This window comes from Lissotriton vulgaris, chromosome 5 (assembly GCF_964263255.1).
Source record: "Lissotriton vulgaris chromosome 5, aLisVul1.2, whole genome shotgun sequence".
Classification (NCBI taxonomy): Eukaryota; Metazoa; Chordata; class Amphibia; order Caudata; family Salamandridae; genus Lissotriton; species Lissotriton vulgaris.
In genome coordinates, this window is record NC_141693.1 from 1,569,146,668 (window position 1) to 1,569,166,205 (window position 19,538).

Consider the following 19,538-nt stretch of genomic DNA (forward strand, 5'->3'; position numbering starts at 1 on the left):
CTTTTAAATCGTTATTTTAAATAGTTTGAAATATTTCTTGGGGCTCCTTGAGATAATAATTTCAATAAGCAATAATCATGAATCTGAAACAGATGCTGAGAACCTGTGGCACCAGCAGGAAGTGACCACAAGTGAAAGTCACACTGCATAATGGGGGTATTTTTACTGGAACACCAGCTCTGAAGGTGTGAAAGTGGATAAACAACAAATTCTATTTCTAAACATCTTTATTTAACTTCTACAAACACCACCCCTGACACCCTAATCTGAAAGATCATCCTCTGCATGTGGAAGTTCTCGCCATTATTGTGGCTTCACATTCACAGGACAAGCTCTGATTTTTGGTCTACCTCATCTTGGTGTGTGCTGTTACTGGGTAAGGTTTATGTTATATGTTACTCTATCTTGGGATCTGCTGTTATTGGGTGACTTTTCACCCATGCAGGTGTATTATATACTACATATGTTGCTCCAGCTTTGGCTCTGCTGTTATTGGGTGAATGTGCACCCATGTAGGGTTGGATTTATGCTGCTTATGTTACTCTATCTTTGAATCGGCTATTATTGGGTGATTTTTCACCCATGCAGGGGTTATTATTTGCCGCTTATTTTACTCTGGCTTGGGATCTGCTGTTATTGAGTGTGTTTCCACCCATGTAGGGTATGTTATATGCTACACAGGTTACTCTATCTTTGGATCTGCTATTATTGGGAGATTCTTTACCCATGCATGGTTTGGTATATGCTGCTTATGTTACTTTAGCTTGGGATCTGCTGGTATTGGGTAAGTTTTCACCCTTGCAGGGTTTATATATGCTGCATAGGTTAATCAGTCTTTGGATCTGCTATTATTGGGTGATTTTTCACCCATGCAGGATTTGTTATATGCTACACAGGTTACTCTAGTTTGGGATCTGCTATTATTGGGTGATTTTTCACCCATGCATGGTTTGGTATATGCTGTTTATGCTACTTTAGCTTGGGATCTGCTATTATTGGGTGAGTTTGCACCAATGTGGGGTTTGTTATATTCTACTAATAATGTTTCTATTGAATGCGTTTTGACCCGTGCAGCTTTCTAAGCCCTATAGAGAAAACACAATGGTTGACATTGCTAAAGCACTCACACAATGGAGCTCAGTTCATTGCTGTGCATGTGGACGTCTACTGCGCGAAGAACCTAGACACTATCTTTGTTGCCACTTTGTGTCAGTGCACCGGCAGAGCCCTGTGACTGGCTCAGGAGTGGGACAGAAGGGCTGCTGCATGCCTGGAGCGAGGTGCACCGGCAGAGCCCTGTGACTGGCTCAGTTGTGGGACAACAGGGCTGCTCCAGGCCTAGAGCGAGGTGCACCGGCAGAGTGCTGTTACTGGCTCGAGTGTGGCACCGCAGTATTCTGCTGCAAGCCTAGAGCGAGGTGCACTGATGGAGCGCAGTGATTGACAAAGGTTTGGAATAGCATCGCTGCTGCATGCCTAGAGTTAAGTGACTAGCTCAGGTGTGGGACAGAAGGGTTGCTTCAGGCCTAGAGCGAGATGCACAGGCTGAGCGCTGTGACTGGCTCTGGTGTGGAACAGAAGAGCGGCTACAGGCCTGGAGCGAGGTGCACCGGCGGAGCCCTGTGACTGGCTTGGGCATGAGGCAGCAGGGCTGCTGCAGGCCCGGAGCGAGGTGCACCGGCAGAGCGCTGTGACTGGCTCAGATATGGGACAGCAGGGCTGCTGCAGGCCCGGAGCGAGGTGCACCGTCAGAGCACTATGACTGAATTAGGTGTGGGACAGCAGGATTTGCTACAGGCCTAGAGCGAGGTGCTTCGGCAGAGCACTGTGACTGACTCAGGTGTGGGACAGCAGGTCAGCCGCAGGCCTAGAGCGAGGTGCACTGGCAGAGCCCTGTGTTTGACTAGTGTTTGGGATATCATTGCTGCTGCAGGCCTAGAGCGTGGTGCACCGATAGGGGCTGTGACTGGCTGGGTGTGGGACAGTGGGGCTGCTGCAGGAAAAGAGCGAGGTGCACCAGCAGAGCACTGTGACTGGCTCAGGTGTGAGACAGCAGGGCTGCTGCAGGGCAGAGCGAGGTACACCTGAAGAGCGCTTTGACTGGCTTGGGTGTGGGGCAGCAGGGCTGCTGCATGCCTAGAGCAATGTGCACCGGCAGAGCCTTTGACTGGCTTGGGTGTGGGACAGCTGGTTGCTGCAGGCGCAGAGCGAGGTGCACTGGCAGAGCACTGTCACTGGCTCAGGTGTGGGGCAGCAGGGCTGCTGCGGGCCTAGAGGTAGGTGCAACAGCAGGGCACTGTAACTGGCTTTGGTGTGGGACAGCGGGGTTTCTGCAGGCCTTGAGCGAGGAGCACTGGCAGAGCACTGTGACTGGCTCGGGTGTGGGACAGCAGGGCTGCTGCAGGCCTGGAGTGAGGTGCACCGTCAGAGCCCTGTGACTGGTTCGGGTGTGGGGCAGCCGGGCCGCTGCAGGCCCGGAGTGAGGTGCACCGGCAGAGCCCGGTGTCTGGCTCAGGTGTGGGATAGCGGGTCACTGCAGGCCTGGAGAGAGGTGCACCGGCAGAGCCCTTTGACTGGCTCGGGTGTGGGACAGCATGGCTGCTGCAGGCCCGGAGGGAGGTGCACTGGCAGAGCCCTGTGACTGGCTCAGGTGTGGAACAGTAGGGCCGCTGCAGGCCCGGAGCGAGGTGCACCGGCAGAGCCCTGTGACTGGCTCGGGTGTTGAACAGCAGGGTTGCTGCCATCCTAGAGCAAAGTGCACCGGAAGAGCCCTTTGACTGGCTCGGGTGTGGGACAGAGGGGTTGCTACAGGCCTACAGCGAGTTGCATCGGCAGAGCCCTGTGACTGGCTCAGGTGTGGGATAGCGGGGCTACTGCAGGCCTAGGGTGAGGTGCACCGGCAGAGCCCTGTGACTGGCTCGGGTGTGGGACAGCAGTGCTGCTGCAGGCCAAGGTCGAGGTGCACTGGCAGAGCCCTGTGACTGGCTCGGGTGTGGAATAGCGGGGCTGCTGCAGGCCAAGGGCGAGGTGCACCAGCAGAGCCCTGTGACTGACTCAGGTGTGGGGCAGCAGGGCTGCTGCAGGCCCGGAGGGAGGTGCACCGGCAGAGACCTGTGACTGGCTTGGGTATGGGACAGCGGGGCTGCTGCAAGCCTAGATGGAGGTGCACCGGCAGAGCCCTGTAACTCTCTCGGGTGTGGGTCAACGGGGTTGCTGCAGGCCTGGAGTGAGGTGCACAGGCAGACCGCTGTGACTGGCTCGGGGTGAAACAGCAGGGCCGTTGCAGGTCTGGAGCGAAGTGCACCGGCCGAGCCCTGTGACTGGCTCTGCTGTGGGACAGCGGGCCGCCGCAGGCCCAGAGCAAGGTGCACCGGCCGAGCCCTGTGACTGGCTCTGGTGTGGGACAGCGGGGCTGCTGCAGGCCCGGAGTGAGGTGCACCGGCAGAGCCCTGTCACTGGCTCGGATGTAGGACAACGGGCCGCCGCAGGCCCAGAGCAAGGTGCACCGGCCGAGCCCTGTAACTGGCTCGGGTGTGGGGCAGCAGGGCTGCTGCAGGCCTACAGGGAGGTGCACCGGCAGAGACCTGTGATTGGCTTGGGTATGGGACAGCGGGGTTGCTGCAGGCCTAGATGGAGGTGCACCGGCAGAGCCCTGTAACTCTCTCGGGTGTGGGTCAGCGGGGTTGCTGCAGGGCTGGAGCGAGGTGCACAGGCAGACCGCTGTGACTGGCTCGGGGTGAAACAGCAGGGCTGCTGCAGGTCTAGAGCGAGAGGCTATGGCAGAGCACTGTGAGTGGTTCAGGTGTGGAACAGCAGGCCTGCTGCAGGCCTAGAGCGAGGGGCACTGGCAGAGCCCTGTGACTTGCTCAGGTGTGGGACAGCAGGGCTGCTGCAGGCCCGGAGCGAGGTGCAATGGCAGAGCCCTGTGACTGGCTATGGTGTGGGACAGCAGGGCTGCTGCAGGCCTAGAGGGAGGTGCACCGGCAGAGCCCTGTGACTGGCTCGGGTGTGGAACAGCTGGGCTGCTGCAGGTCCAGTGTGAGGTGGACCAGTAGGAGGCTGTGACTGGCTTGGGTGTGGAACAGCAGGGCTGCTGCAGGCCTAGAGCGAGAGGCACTGGCAGAGACCTGTGACTTGCTCAGGTGTGGGACAGCAGGGCTGCTTCAGGCCTAGAGGGAGGTACACCGGCCGAGCCTTGTGACTTGTTTGGGTGTGGGACAGCAGGGTTGCTGCAAGCCTGGAGCGAGGTGCATGGGCAGAGCCCTGTGACTTGTTCAGGTGTGGGACAGCGGGGTTGCTGCAGGCCTAGATGGAGGTGCACCGGCAGAGCCCTGTAACTCTCTCGGGTGTGGGTCAGGAGGGCTGCTGCAGGCCTGGAGCGAGGTGCACTGTCAGAGCCCTTTGACTGGCTCAGGTGTGGGACAGCAGGGCTGCTGCAGGCCCAGAGCAAGGTGCACCGGCCGAGCCCTGTGACTGGCTCTGGTGTGGGACAGCGGGGCTGCTGCAGGCCCGGAGCGAGGTGCACCGGCAGAGCCCTGTAACTGGCTCGGCTGTAGGACAGCGGGGCCGCTGCAGGCCCAGAGCGAGGTGCACCAGCAGAGCCCTGTGACTGGTTTGGGTATGGAACAGCAGGGCTGCTGCAGGCCCAGCGTGAAGTGCACTGGTAGGAGGCTGTGACTGGCTCGTGTGTGGAACAGCATGGCTGCTGCAGGCCCAGAGCGAGGTGCACCGGCAGAGCCCTGTGACTTGTTCGGGTGTGGGACAGCAGGGCTGCTGCAGGCCTAGAGGGAGGTGCACTGGCAAAGGACTGTGATTGGCTCAGGTGTGGGATCAGCAGGGCTGCTGCAGGCCTAGAGCGAGGTGCACTGGCAAGGCACTGTGATTTGCTCAGGTGTGGGACAGCAGTGTTTCTGCAGGCCTAGAGCGAGGTGCACCCGGAGAGCGCTGTGACTGGCTCAGGTGTAGATCAACAGGACTGTGCAGGCCCAGACCGAAGTGCACCGGCAGAGCGCCCTGTGACTGGCTCTGGTGTGGGACAGCAGGGCTGCTGCAGGCCTGGAGCGAGGTGCACTGGCGTAGCCCCGTAACAGGCTTGGGTGTGAGGCAGCAGGGCTGCTGCAGGCCGGGAGCGAGGTGCACTGGCAGAGCGCTGTGACTGGCTCAGATATGGGACAGCAGGGCTGCTGCAAGCCGGGAGCGAGGTGCACTGGCAGAGCGCTGTGACTGACTTAGGTGTGGGACAGCAGGATTTGCTACAGGCCTGGTGCGCGCTGCACCCTCAGAGCGCTGTGACTGACTCAGGTGTGGGGCAGCAGGTCTGCCCAGGCCTAGAGCGAGGTGCACTGGCAGAGCCCTGTGATTGACTAAGGTTTGGGACATCATGGCTGCTGCAGGCCTAGAGCGTGGTGCACCGGTAGGGGCTGTGACCGGCTGGGTGCGGGACAGTGGGGCTGCTGCAGGACAAGAGCGAGGAGCACCGGCAGAGCAATGTGACTCTCTCAGGTGTGGGACAGCAGGGCCGCTGCAGTGCAGAGCGAGGTACACCTGAAGAGCGCTTTGACTGGCTAATTGTGGGGCAGCAGGGCTGCTGCAGGCCTGGAGCGAGGTGCACCGGCAGAGCGTTGTGACTGACTTAGGTTGGGACAACAGGATTTGCTACAGGCCTAGAGCGAGGTGCACCGGCTGAGCCCTGTGACTGGCTCATGTGTGGGACAGCATGGCTGCTGCAGGCCTAGAGGGAGGTGCACCAGCAGAGCACTGTAACTGGCTTTGGTGTGGGACAGCGGTGTTGCTGCAGGCCTTGATCGAGGTGCACCAGCAGAGCGATGTGACTGGCTCGGGTGTGGGACAGCGGGCCACTGCAGGTCTGGAGCAAGGTGCACCGGCAGAGCCCTGTGACTGGCTCGGTGTGGGACAGCAGGGCTGCTGTAGGCCTGGAGCGAGGTGCACTGGCAGAGCCCTGTGACTGGTTCGGGTGTGGGACAGCTGGGCCGCTGCAGGCCCGGAGCGAGGTGCACCGGCAGAGCCCTGTGACTGGCTCAGGTGTGGGACAGCTGGGCCACTGCAGGCCTGGAGCGAGGTGCACCGGCAGAGCCCTGTGACTGGCTCGGGTGTGGGAGAGCAGGCCACTGCAGGCCTGGAGCGAGGTGCACCAGCAGAGCCCTGTGACTGGCTCGGGTGTGGGACAGCGGGGCCGCTGCAGGCCCAGACTGAGGTGCACCGGTAGGAGGCTGTGAGTGGCTCAGGTGTGGGACAGCAGGGCTGCTGCAGGCCTAGAGGGAGGTGCAGCAGCAGAGCACTGTAACTGTCTTTGGTGTGGGACGGCAGGGCTGCTGCTGGCCCGGAGCGATGTGCACTGGCAAAGCCCTGTGACTGGCTCATGTGTGGGATAGCAGGGCTGCTGCAGGGCAGAGCGAGGTGCACCGGCAGAGCCCTGTGACTGGTTCGGGTGTGGGGCATCAGGGCCGCTGCAGGGCCTAGAGGGCAGTGCACCGGCAGAGCACAATAACTGGCTTTGGTGTGGGACAGCAGGGCTGCTGCAGGCCCGGAGTGCGGTGCACCGTCAGAGCCCTGTGACTGGCTCAGGTATGGGATAGCAGGGCTGCTGCAGGCCCGGAGCGAGGTGCAAAGGTAAACTGAGTGTGAACCACTAGAATACAACAGCTGGAGGTGCATTGCCAGGGATGCATTGACAGAGCTCTCTTGATCAATACATGGACGAGCAATAGAGAGCTAAGGTCAAGGGTCGAGGGGCACTGACGGAGCTGGGCCTGAATCTGTAACAGAAGGTGAAGAGTTCTGATTGAAAAGCACGGGCGGGGCTCTGTGTGGGAAAAAGTAGTGGTACCGATCCTGTCATTCTTGCAATAAAAATGCCCAGTCTAGGACCCGGCTCTGTACTAGAATAGAGTGGGGGCAGCTTATCAGCACAGGTGCTTTGGCAAAGCTACGTTTCAGTTCTAAGCCTGGCAGGGCATTGGTACTGCGTAGCAAACCGAGGGCGGGGTGCTCTGTCAGAGCTATGTGTGAAGCTCAGCCCTGGAAGAGAAGATCAGCGGTGCCGCATGTCGCCACTGCGGTGCATAGACAAGGCCAGGCTTCAGTACCAGCCCTGGCAGGGCTTTGGCACCGTGACGCATACCGAGAGTGGGGTGCTCTGGCAGAGCTATGTGTGAAGCTCAGCACTGGAATCCAGTTGTGAGCTGCAGGACAGGCCTGGTTCATTGAGAGTTGTTGAACGTGGGTTCAGTACTAGAAAAAGAGGGGGTGCTTCATGCCAGAATTGAGCTGTTGTGGCACCGCTGGGGAGCTCCCACTGCTGCAAAGCAAAGGTGCTGCAGGTCAGAGCAGATGTGCATCAGCAGAGCTGCAGGAGGTGCTGCAGGTCAGGCCTGCTGCGCATCATCAAAGCTGCAAGAGGTGCTGCAGGTCAGGGCTGATGCGCATCATCAGAGCTGCAAGAGGTGCTGCAGGTCAGGGCTGATGCGCATCATCAGAGCTGCAAGAGGTGCTGCAGGTCAGGGCCGATGTGCATCAACAGAGCTGCCAGGGGTGCTGTGGGTCAGAGCCAATGTGCATCAGAAGAGCTGCAAGATGTGCAGCAGGAGGGATGATGTGCATCTGCAGGGGTTTGTGTGTGCACTGGATCTAAATCTCAGCCGGTGCCACAGGCTATCTGCAGAGCTGCAAGAGGTGCTGCAGGTCAGGGCTGCTGCGCATCATCAAAGCTGCAAGAGGTGCTGCAGGTCAGGGCTGATGCACATCATCAGAGCTGCAAGAGGTGCTGCAGGTCAGGGCTGCTGCGCATCATCAAAGCTGCAAGAGGTGCTGCAGGTCAGGGCTGATGCACATCATCAGAGCTGCAAGAGGTGCTGCAGGTCAGGGCCGATGTGCATCAATAGAGCTGCCAGAGGTGCTGCAGGTCTGGGCTGAAGCGCATCATCAGAGCTGCAAGAGGTGCTGCAGGTCAGGGCTGATGCGCATCATCAGAGCTGCAAGAGGTGCTGCAGGTCTGGGCTGAAGCGCATCATCAGAGCTGCAAGAGGTGCTGCAGGTCAGGGCTGATGCGCATCATCAGAGCTGCAAGAGGTGCTGCAGGTCAGGGTTGATGTGCATCATCAGAGCTGCAAGAGGTGCTGCAGGTCAGGGCCGATGTGCATCACAGAGCTGCTAGAGGTGCTGCAGGTCAGGGCTGATGTGCATCAGCAGAGCTGCCAGAGGTGCTGCAGGTCAGGGCTGATGCGCATCATCAGAGCTGCAAGAGGTGCTGCAGGTCAGGGTTGATGCGCATCATCAGAGCTGCAAGAGGTGCTGCAGGTCAGGGCCGATGTGCATCAACAGAGCTGCTAGAGGTCCTGCAGGTCAGGAAGAGGTGCTGCAGGTCAGGGCTGATGTGCATCAGCAGAGCTGCCCGAGGAGTAGCAGGAAGGATGATGGCCATCATCAGAGCTGCCAGAGGTGCTGCAGGCCCAGTCGGCGTCTCTCCGTGCAGAGGCGCAGCTGTCCAAGGGATGTAAAAGTTGGGGCTAGAGGTCAGCATTGACATGCAGAGGCGCAGCTGTCCCAGGGATGTAAAAGTAGGTTAAGACCCCCAATATTTATTGAGGGGGTGCATTTTGAGGACTTTTTTAAAGCTGGTGTAGGAAAGGTTACAGCCCAGGTCTTTGGGGAGGGCATTCCAGATGTGTGGAGTATTTCCGGAGAAGGAGCCGGATTGTGTGGATTTTTATTTTTAGCAGGGGTGGGATGGGGAGGAGAACGTTGGTGCTTCTCATTGACATGCGAGGCGCAGCTGTCCCAGGAATGTAAAAGTTGGGGAGTAGATTTCAGTATTGACATGCGAGGCGCAGCTGTCCCAGGAATGTTAAAGTAGGGGTGTAGAGGTCAGCATTGACATGCAGAGGCGCAGCTGTCCCAGGAATGTAAAATTGGGGCGTAGATTTCAGTATTGACATGCAGAGGCACAACTGTCCCAGGGATGTTAAAGTAGGGGTGTAGAGGTCAGCATTGACATGCAGAGGCGCAGCGGTCCCAGGGATGTAAAAGTAGGGGCTAGAGGTCAGCATTGACATGCAGGGCGCAGCTGTTCCAGGGATGTAAAAGTTGGGGAGTAGAGGTCAGCATTGACATGCAGAGCTGCAGCTGTCCCAGGGATGTAAAATTGGGGCGTAGATGTCAGTATTGACATGCGAGGCACAGCTGTCCCAGGAATGTTAAAGTAGGGGTGTAGAGGTCAGCATTGACATGCAGAGGCGCAGCGGTCCCAGGGATGTAAAAGTAGGTGCGTAGACGCCAGCATTGACATGCAGAGGCGCAGCGGTCCCAGGGATGTAAAAGTAGGTGCATAGACGTCAGCATTGACATGCAGAGGCGCAGCGGTCCCAGGGATGTAAAAGTAGGTGCATAGACGTCAGCATTGACATGCAGAGGCGCAGCGGTCCCAGGGATGTAAAAGTAGGGGCTAGAGGTCAGCATTGACATGCAGAGGCGCAGCGGTCCCAGGGATGTAAAAGTAGGTGCGTAGACGTCAGCATTGACATGTAGAGGTGCAGCTGTCCCAGGGATGCAAAAGTAGGTGCGTAGACGTCAGCATTGACATGCAGAGGCGCAGCTGTCCCTGGGATGTAAAAGTAGGGGCTAGAGGTCAGCATTGATGTGCAGAGGTGCAGCTGTCCCAGGGATGCAAAAGTAGGGGCTAGAGGTCAGCATTGACATGCGGAGGAGCAGCTGTCCCAGGGATGCAAAAGTAGGGGCTAGAGGTCAGCATTGACATGCAGAGGCGCAGCGGTCCCAGGGATGTAAAAGTAGGGGCTAGAGGTCAGCATTGACATGCGGAGGAGCAGCTGTCCAAGGGATGTAAAAATAGGGGCTAGAGGTCAGCATTGACATGCAGAGGCGCAGCGGTCCCAGGGATGTAAAAGTAGGGGCTAGAGGTCAGCATTGACATGCAGGGCGCAGCTGTTCCAGGGATGTAAAAGTTGGGGAGTAGAGGTCAGCATTGACATGCAGAGCTGCAGCTGTCCCAGGGATGTAAAATTGGGGCGTAGATGTCAGTATTGACATGCGAGGCACAGCTGTCCCAGGAATGTTAAAGTAGGGGTGTAGAGGTCAGCATTGACATGCAGAGGCGCAGCGGTCCCAGGGATGTAAAAGTAGGTGCGTAGACGTCAGCATTGACATGCAGAGGCGCAGCGGTCCCAGGGATGTAAAAGTAGGTGCATGGACGTCAGCATTGACATGCAGAGGCGCAGCGGTCCCAGGGATGTAAAAGTAGGTGCATAGACGTCCGCATTGACATGCAGAGGCGCAGCGGTCCCAGGGATGTAAAAGTAGGGGCTAGAGGTCAGCATTGACATGCAGAGGCGCAGCGGTCCCAGGGATGTAAAAGTAGGTGCGTAGACGTCAGCATTGACATGCAGAGGTGCAGCTGTCCCAGGGATGCAAAAGTAGGTGCGTAGACGTCAGCATTGACATGCAGAGGCGCAGCTGTCCCTGGGATGTAAAAGTAGGGGCTAGAGGTCAGCATTGATGTGCAGAGGCGCAGCTGTCCCAGGGATGCAAAAGTAGGGGCTAGAGGTCAGCATTGACATGCGGAGGAGCAGCTGTCCCATGGATGCAAAAGTAGGGGCTAGAGGTCAGCATTGACATGCAGAGGCGCAGCGGTCCCAGGGATGTAAAAGTAGGGGCTAGAGGTCAGCATTGACATGCGGAGGAGCAGCTGTCCAAGGGATGTAAAAATAGGGGCTAGAGGTCAGCATTGACATGCAGAGGCGCAGCTGTCCCTGGGATGTAAAAGTAGGGGCTAGAGGTCAGCATTGATGTGCAGAGGCACAGCTGTCCCAGGGATGCAAAAGTAGGGGCTAGAGGTCAGCATTGACATGCGGAGGAGCAGCTGTCTCAGGGATGGAATAGCAGGAGTGGTGCACGTTGGAGCGAGGTGTGTTGGCAATTCAGGATGCTAAAAGAGCATTGCATGTTTCAAGATGAGGTGTTTGCCCAGAGCTGAGCAGCAGTCGTGTACTGTGACAGGTTTGCGATGCACACAGTGATGGGTGTGACTCCAATTCTCCATTGCAAAGCAGTCCTCCTGCCTGGATTGGGGTACATTAGCAGAGCCCAGGGTGGGCCCGTGTTCTGGAATCCCAGAGGTTGTTGCTGGTCGGGAAGGAGGATAGTCATAGAGCTGTGTGTGGCATCCAGTATTAGACCAATAGGGAATGCAGTGGTGCAAGCACTGGAATATTAGGACTGCGGCTTCTTTCAGTAAGGCATCTGTATTGGCCCTACAGTGGTTGCCACCGGCCGGGGTTCATATGCTTTTGAAGGGATATCTGTAGATCTGCAAACTTTAATGTTGGCTGTGCCTCAGATAACAAATGAGGTGCTTTGGCAGAGCTCAGTTTAGCTATTATGAATGCACAAGTACTGGTTGATGCTGGTTTAAAATGTGTTTATTTAGAGATTTTTATAAGGTGCAAACATGTTCCAAAGGTATCAGAGCGCTGTACAAAGAATGACCTTGTCTCCTTGCATAACTTGGCAAGACACAGATCTCTCAAGCAAGTGCATACCCATCAGAGTTATCTTACCATTATTATTATGCCTTTAATTTGTTGGCAGACCGAGATCTCAGCAGCAAGTACCTTAACTCTATGCGATTTTTGAAAAAACAAATAGCAGCCTCTTTGTCGCCAATTAATTAACAAGAACATATGTACTGTCAAATGTGTTCTTGTCGCCTATTTCATTGAGCTATAGTTTAAAAAAAATCTATAGGTTAACCGTCAAACTGCTCTTCTTGGCTCTGCCCTCGTGACGCCACTCTTTCCTTTGCCATGCCCTTACCCCCAATTTATGGGTTCCCAAAGTAAGCTTTTCCAGTACCAGGACTTGGTGCACTGCAAGAACTGTGCACGAGAGTACTGTAGAGGCAGGGGTGATGAGTGCTAATACTACAGTTGCAGAGTGCTGAGTTCCTGTACTGAGTGACAGATTACTGAGACCAGGTACTGCACTGGCAGAGTACTGAGTCCTTGTACTGCAGTGACAGATTGCTGAGACTTGGTACTGCACTGGAAGGAGCTCTGTGCAGAAGGGTGCACTGCAAGATCTATGTACGAGTCCACACACTGCAGTGGCATTAGTACCCTACAGAATGGTGCACTGCTAGAGGTGGGTGGGTCACTGGCACTGGAAGAGGTGGGTGGGCTTCAGTACACAGGAGGAAGAGAACTCTCAGGGAGGTAACTGCTCGCGGCTAGCATCAGTGAAAAGCCCTCCTGTTCAAACGTGGCAGGGCTGGCCAAGCCTTTCATCCGTGGAGGATGGTACATTGGGCCACAGTGGAAATAATAATAACCGTTGAGTACAGTGAAGCAGAAAAATTGAGGGATGTGCTTTATAAAACTGGGATTTATCTGTAAAATAAGCATATTTCATAGATTTAGGTTGAGGTACATCAGCGGATGCCACAGAGTAGCATTGAGGTACATCAGAGGATGCCATAGAGTAGCATTGAGGGACATTGGCGGATGTCATAGAGTAGTGTTGGTGAACATCAACGGATGCCACAGAGTAGCATTGAGGTACATCAACGGATGCCATAGAGTTGCCATAGATTATCATTGCGGTACATCAGCTGGTGCCATAGAGTAGCGAAGAGGTACATCAGTGGATGCCCCAGAGTAGCATTGAGGTACATCGGTGTTTGTCATAGAGTAGCATTGAGGTATATCAGCGATACTATAGAGTAGTGTTGAGATACATCAGTGGATGCCACAGAGTAGCAATGAGGTACATCAGTGGATGCCATAGAATAGTGTTGAGGTTCATCAGTGGATGCCATAGAGTAGTGTTGAGATACATCAGTGGATGCCACAGAGTAGCATTGAGGCACATCAGTGGATGCCATAGAGTAGTGTTGAGATACATCAGTGGGTGCCACAGAGTAGCATTGAGGTACATCAGTGGATGCCATAGAGTAGTGTTGAGATACATTAGCAGATGCCACAGAGTAGCATTGAGGTACATCAGCGGATGCCACAGAGTAGCATTGAGGTACATCAGTGGATGCCACAGAGTAGCATTGAGGTACATCAGTGGATGCCACAGAGTAGTGAAGAGGTACATCAGTAGATGCCATAGAGTAGAGAAGAGGTACATCGGTGGATGCCATAGAGTCATGAAGAGGTGCTTCAGTGGATGCCATAGAGGAGTGAAGAGGTACGTCGGGGGTGCCATAGAGTAGTGAAGAGGTATATCAGTGGATGCCGTAGAGTAGTGAAGAGGTACATCGGTCGATGCCACAGAGTAGTGTTGAGATCCATCAGCAGATACCACAGAGTAGCGTTGAGGTACATCAGTGGATACCACAGAGTAGCATTGCGGTACATCAGCGGATGCCACAGAGTAGCATTGAGGTACATCAGCGGATGCCATAGAGTTGCCATAGATTATCATTGAGGTACATCAGCTAGTGCCCTAGAGTAGCGAAGAGGTACATTGGTGGATGCCATAGAGTTGCCATAGATTATCATTGAGGTACATCAGCTGGTGCCATAGAGTAGCAAAGAGGTACATCAGCGGATGCCACAGAGTAGCATTGAGGTACGTCGGTGTTTGTCATAGTGTAGCATTGAGGTACATCAGCAGATGCCATAGAGTAGCATTGAGGTACATCAGCGGATGCCACAGAGTAGCATTGAGGTACATCAGTGGATGCCACATAATAGCATTTCGGTACATCAGCGGATGCCACAGAGTAGCACTGCGGTACGTCGGTGTTTGTCATAGAGTAGCATTGAGGTACATCAGTAGATGCCATTAAGTAGCATTGAGGTGCATCAGTAGATGCCACAGAGTAGCATTGAGGTACATAAGTGGATGCCGCAGAGTAGCGTTGAGGTTCATCGGTGGATGCCATAGAGTGGCATTGAGGTTCATCGGTGGATGCCATAGAATAGTGAAGAGGTACATCGGTGTTTGTGATAGAGTAGCATTGAGGTACATCGGTGGATGCCATAGAGTAGTGTTGAGATATATCAGCGGATGCTACAGAGGAGCATTGAGGTACATCAGCGGATGCCACAGAGTAGCATTGAGGTACATCAGTAGATGCCATAGAGTAGTATTGAGGTACATTAGTGGATGCCATAGAGTAGTTAAGAGGTACATCGGTGGATGCCATAGAGAAGTGAAGAGGTACATCGGTGGATGCCATAGAGTAGTGAAGAGGTACATCGGTGGATGCCATAGGATAGCTTTGAAGTACATCAGTGGATGCCAAAGCGTAGCATTGAGGTACATCAGTGGATGCCAAAGAGTAGTATTGAGGTACATCAGTAGATGCCATAGAGTAGTATTGAGGTACATCGGTGGATGCCATAGAGTAGTGAAGAGGTACATCGGTGGATGCCATAGAGTAGTGAAGAGGTACATCGGTGGGTGCCATAGAGTAGTGTAGAGGTGCTTCAGTGGATGCCATAGAGTAGTGAAGAGGTACATCAGTGGGTGCCATAGAGTAGTGAAGAGGTACATCGGTGGATGCCATAGAGTAGTGAAGAGATACATCGGTTGATGCCGTAGAGTAGTGTTGAGATACATCAGCAGATACCACAGAGTAGCATTGAGGTTCATCAATGGATGCCATAGAATAGTGAAGAGGTACATCGGTGTTTGTCATAGAGTAGCATTGAGGTACATCGGTGGATGCCATAGAGTAGCATTGAGGTACATCGGCGGATGCCACAGAGTAGCATTGAGGTACATCAGTAGATGCCATAGAGTAGTATTGAGGTACATTAGTGGATGCCATAGAGTAGTGAAGAGGTACATCAGTGGATGCCGTAGAGCAGTGAAGAGGTACATCGTGGATGCCATAGAGTAGTGAAGAGGTACATTGGTGGGTGCCATAGGATAGCTTTGAAGTACATCAGTGGATGCCAAAGAGTAGCATTGAGGTACATCAGTGGATGCCAAAGAGTAGCATTGAGGTATTTCAGTAGATGCCATAGAGTAGTATTGAGGTACATTAGTGGATGCCATAGAGTAGTGAAGAGGTACATCGGTGGATGCCGTAGAGTAGTGAAGAAGTACATCGGTGGATGCCATAGAGTAGTGAAGAGGTACATCGGTGGGTGCCATAGGATAGCTTTGAAGTACATCAGTGGATGCCAAAGAGTAGCATTGAGGTGCATCAGTGGATGCGATAGACTAGCATTGTGGTACATCAGTGGATGCCGTAGAGTAACATTGAGGTACATCAGCTGACGCTGTAGAGTAGCATTGAGGTACATCAGTGGATGCCTCAGAGTAGCATTACGGTACATCAGCAAACTGGACCAAGGGTTCCAGTACCGGCACAGCCAGGGGTAAAGGTGTCAGGTGTGATTCTGGGCAAATCACTTAATCTCCCTCTGCCTACCATAAATGAATGTGTCCTTAAGTGGTGGACATAAAATGCGGAGGTGTTGATGCTTAAGTGCCAGTGCTAGGCACTAGAAACCTGGAAACCACCAGCGCAAATTAAGCACTGGTAGAGGGCTGATCTCAGTGCTATGTGCTCCACTCCAGGGGGGTGCTGCAGTGGAGGGGCTCTGTGTGCGTCTCTGTGCTACAATTTCAATGAGGTGTCCAGGCCAGAATTGAGGTGCAAGCAGGTGACTAGGGCAGGACTGAGGAGCGCTATCACTGTTTTCTAGTGATGCAGAATTGTACCATGGGACCTGGTTGAGGATCTCAGTATAAAAACAGCAGGTGTGGTTGTGGTGCACCCACACACCTGGCAATCCCCATTCTCTTTGCAACTCCCATTACTAGGAGAATGGAGTCTCGCTCTAGAAACCTAAAGAAGGCCTCGGTCCCTTCTCATGACGTGTGATCTGAAGATTACAGGACCTTTAAATAACTTTGTAGTTTTTGCTCCCATCATGAAGTTGAATGCCTTTGTCCTTTCTCTCTCTTTGCCTTCAAGTGCTTTGTGCATTCCTGTATTCTTGAGCCTCTCCTCACTGTATTCTTAGTTTATGCCATTCATCATGTCATTAATCTGTCTCTAGATTGATCCCAGTCTGTCCTTATTCTTCAGGAAATGTGAACTCCGGAGGAAGCGGCAGCCCTGTCCCTAAATATGACATTCAAAACTAGAAAAACTCATGCTGCTCTTCGGCGACTCTTATTGAGGCAACGCGTGAGCATGAGTAAAAGAAAGCTGCCCAAATTCACAAACTGTGAAATTTGGAGGAATTATGCGATTTTTCCATAGCACAAAATGTGGAAATGTTTTGGATTTTGTTAGTGTAGTTAAAATTTTGCTAAAGCCTACTTCCAATCCAATCACTTTCTTTCCATTAACTCTTTTCCCGGATTGTAGATCAATAAAAAGCACATCCACAGTTGGTTGGACGGGAGGACATAATTCATAGACACCAACACCATTCCCTGCAGCCCAAAACTAGGAACAGTTCTCCAGGTGCAGCCTCTTAGAGGATTATTCAATATTAAAGAATTCATCTTCAGAGATGGATACCATAATCTAGATTGGAACCTCAAAATGTGACACCAGACTCCACTTGTCTTTCATATAAAACCAAAATACTTCTGGTGTGACCTATAGAAGTGGACTCAGTAGTCTGAATGTGGTCTTCTGATTGAAACTCGTCCTGGGGACATGGCCATTAGGATTAGTTACCATGGACCTTCTGAGCCCTATGGCGCTTCCCTTTGTCTTAGATTGAACATTGTGTCATAGTGAGATGTGGCCGAGAGTGGCTGCATCAATATACGTCCAGTGAATCATGGAACAAGGGGTCCTGTGCAGAAAGCATTGCGGGCATGGTATGAGTTTGGTGGTTCTCCAACGTGATTGTGTACGCTGGAGGCACGACTCATATGAGTGCTCCTCATGCACAGCCAGGAGTATCCACAACATTTTAGCATCTTACTTTTGAAGAAACTCTCTCCTCTGCGTCACACACTCAATTTTTCATGCGTCATTTGCAGATCAACCATCAAAGCCTTCAGTCTTCCCGCTGGTATCCTGCTGCGGAGCCAAGGGTAGCACCAATGTGGCCATTGGCTGCTTGGTTACTGGATATCTTCCCGAACCAGTGACAGTGAAGTGGGACCAAAATGGAGCCATCACTTCTGGAGTCAAGACGTTTCCATCCATTCTGCATCAAGGTTCTTCCTACTATAGCTTGAGCAGCGTCCTCAGTGTGTCGTCAGCCGACTGGGAGACGAAGAACTACAAATGCCTTGTGAAGCACGAGCCCACAAACACCAATGCAGAGACAGCAGTGTCATCAGCAGGTAAGATTTTATGGACTTACAACATGAAGGGCCTGCCTAATTCCTGTAGAAGTTCAGTGAGGTTCACAGGTGAAAAATGTGGTTGGTGGTCGGTCATAAGTAAGAGACACGGTGTGAAAAGAGAAAAAGTTGAACAGAAGAGGATGATACATGTCAGACTCTCCGAGAGACTAGCCAGGCAAAGGGGTAAGAAGAGGGATAGAGAGACAAATCGAAAGTGAACACCAATAGAGTGAATATAGAAGAGATCCATACATTCTCAATCAATTATCTTCCTAATGAACATACAGATGGAGCATATTTAGACCCATGATAAAGGGAAATCAATGTCATTATTTGAAAGGGTGTTGACTTGCCATTAAATCAACACTCATCTTTCTGGATGGGGTACCAGCATATCAAAGTCTAAACGTTGAATCACATAATTGTTATATCTTTAATATAATTTATTTAAAAAACCCTCTATTGGAGTTAATAACATAAAATCTACACCAAATTGGAAGTGATTTTTGAAAACAATATTGTATGTCAGACAATATCTTTTTTAAACGGTATTTTCTCCTTTAACAACTGGAAGCAATACATTCTTGTAGCCCAAGCACAACTAAGCGAGGAGTGTAGAGTGCAGGAGGTAAAGGCTCCAGGATGAGGCTGGTTGGCCATAGGACAACGGAGTCACGATTGTGCAATGTACGCCACCAAAAATCAACCATTTTGTGAGCTGTACATTTTCCACTCTACGTTTTCTATGGCAACAGAACACTAACGGATATTTGCAATGGAGTCTCTTGAAAAGCTTTGCGGTGTGTAACTCCTGTACTGTTTCCTAGCCCTACTATGGTGTTCCTCGATGCATACAGATATGTTTGTGCATAGAAAACTTTGAATAAGATCTCTTTCATCATCTGGGCCCAATCCCCATCTTTGAAGCAGCAAAATATTGCTTTCCCCCCAAAAACGTTATACTCTATGGTCAATATAATAATTCTATATCTAATTACATAGTATTCAACTACCATCTCCAAGTCTTTGGTGATGTTGGGGTGATGCTCTATGGCTCCCAACCACCATGCATTTATCATCATTTGTAAGTTTGCAGGCTATTCTTCCATTTTGAAAGTACTATTCCTCGATTTGAGAGCCTGGTGCTTGTGTGTATGTGTGTTTGTGTGGAGGAGGGTTTTGTCGGTGTGTGTGGATAATTGTGTGTATTGCATATGAACACTCAGTAATTATTGCATTCATTTCAAAACCCTTCTATTGGGCCTTCTAGTGTATTTAGGGTCAATTTCAACCCCTCAAACATTAGTCCTGAAATATATATACTTATTTTCAAATTACCTGTGTTTGTCCTAGTGAGCAGATTAAATTCCAAGTTTAGGAAATGTTTGTGCAAGTCCTGCCCGGCATGCCCATGGTGGAATTGATAATGGGGGAGTGGTGTCTCGGGGTAGGCAGATACCCTGAATGTGTCTTCTTCATGGATGCTTTCCTTGCATTGTTAGGTTGCCACTTTGTCAATATGGTTTCCGACTCACAAAGGCAAAAATATAATAAAGATATTACTCAGATCTGCTCTAATACCTAAGAGTATCTCTCCACTTTCCTTGCTATTCACATATCATACTGGAGAGATATGTACTATAGGTGCAGACTTACCTTATTTCCACCACATCAAATGAAAGGATCGAGTCTACTTAAAATGCATTAACAAGTGTAAAGTTACGAATAATAACTTTTCACCTGTTGGTGGAGATGTCTGCCATCAGAAATGAGATGTCCCAATAGGAAGTAATAGGGAAATGTAATAAAGAATAGTTATTTTTTTTTAAATTCAATATATTTTAATATACGATATAAATCAATGAATGAAAAATCATCTCTCGCACTCGTCCCAAACGGATCAGCGTACCATCGCAGTTGTACAGGCACACTGGTCCAGCAACGAAAGTCGACCCAGGCTCAGGTGATAAGATGTTTTATTAAATCAAAATATTGCCACCAGCATAACGTTTCGGCCTTCACGGAGGCCTTGATCACATGACGTTAGGGGGGATGAATTAAATTCGGATGAAAATCAAACACCCCTGCGAGTGCTTCTTTTACCCGGACGGGTCAGATGAGTGAGCGTATATATATATATATATAACATATATATATATATTTATATATATATATATATGTATAAATATATATATATGCAACACGAAAAGGAAGTAAGGAAATCGAAA

The 19,538-nt window shown here is 52.0% G+C and overlaps 1 gene segment (V, D, J or C); it reads left to right on the forward strand.

Annotated features, from left to right (window-relative positions):
• LOC147716684 (Ig gamma chain C region-like) overlaps window positions 1–19,538 on the forward strand; it is a 520,390-nt gene that overhangs the window by 481,138 nt on the left and 19,714 nt on the right. The window contains 1 exon segment of the C gene segment in view: window positions 16,999–17,307. Coding sequence covers window positions 16,999–17,307 — 309 coding nt within the window.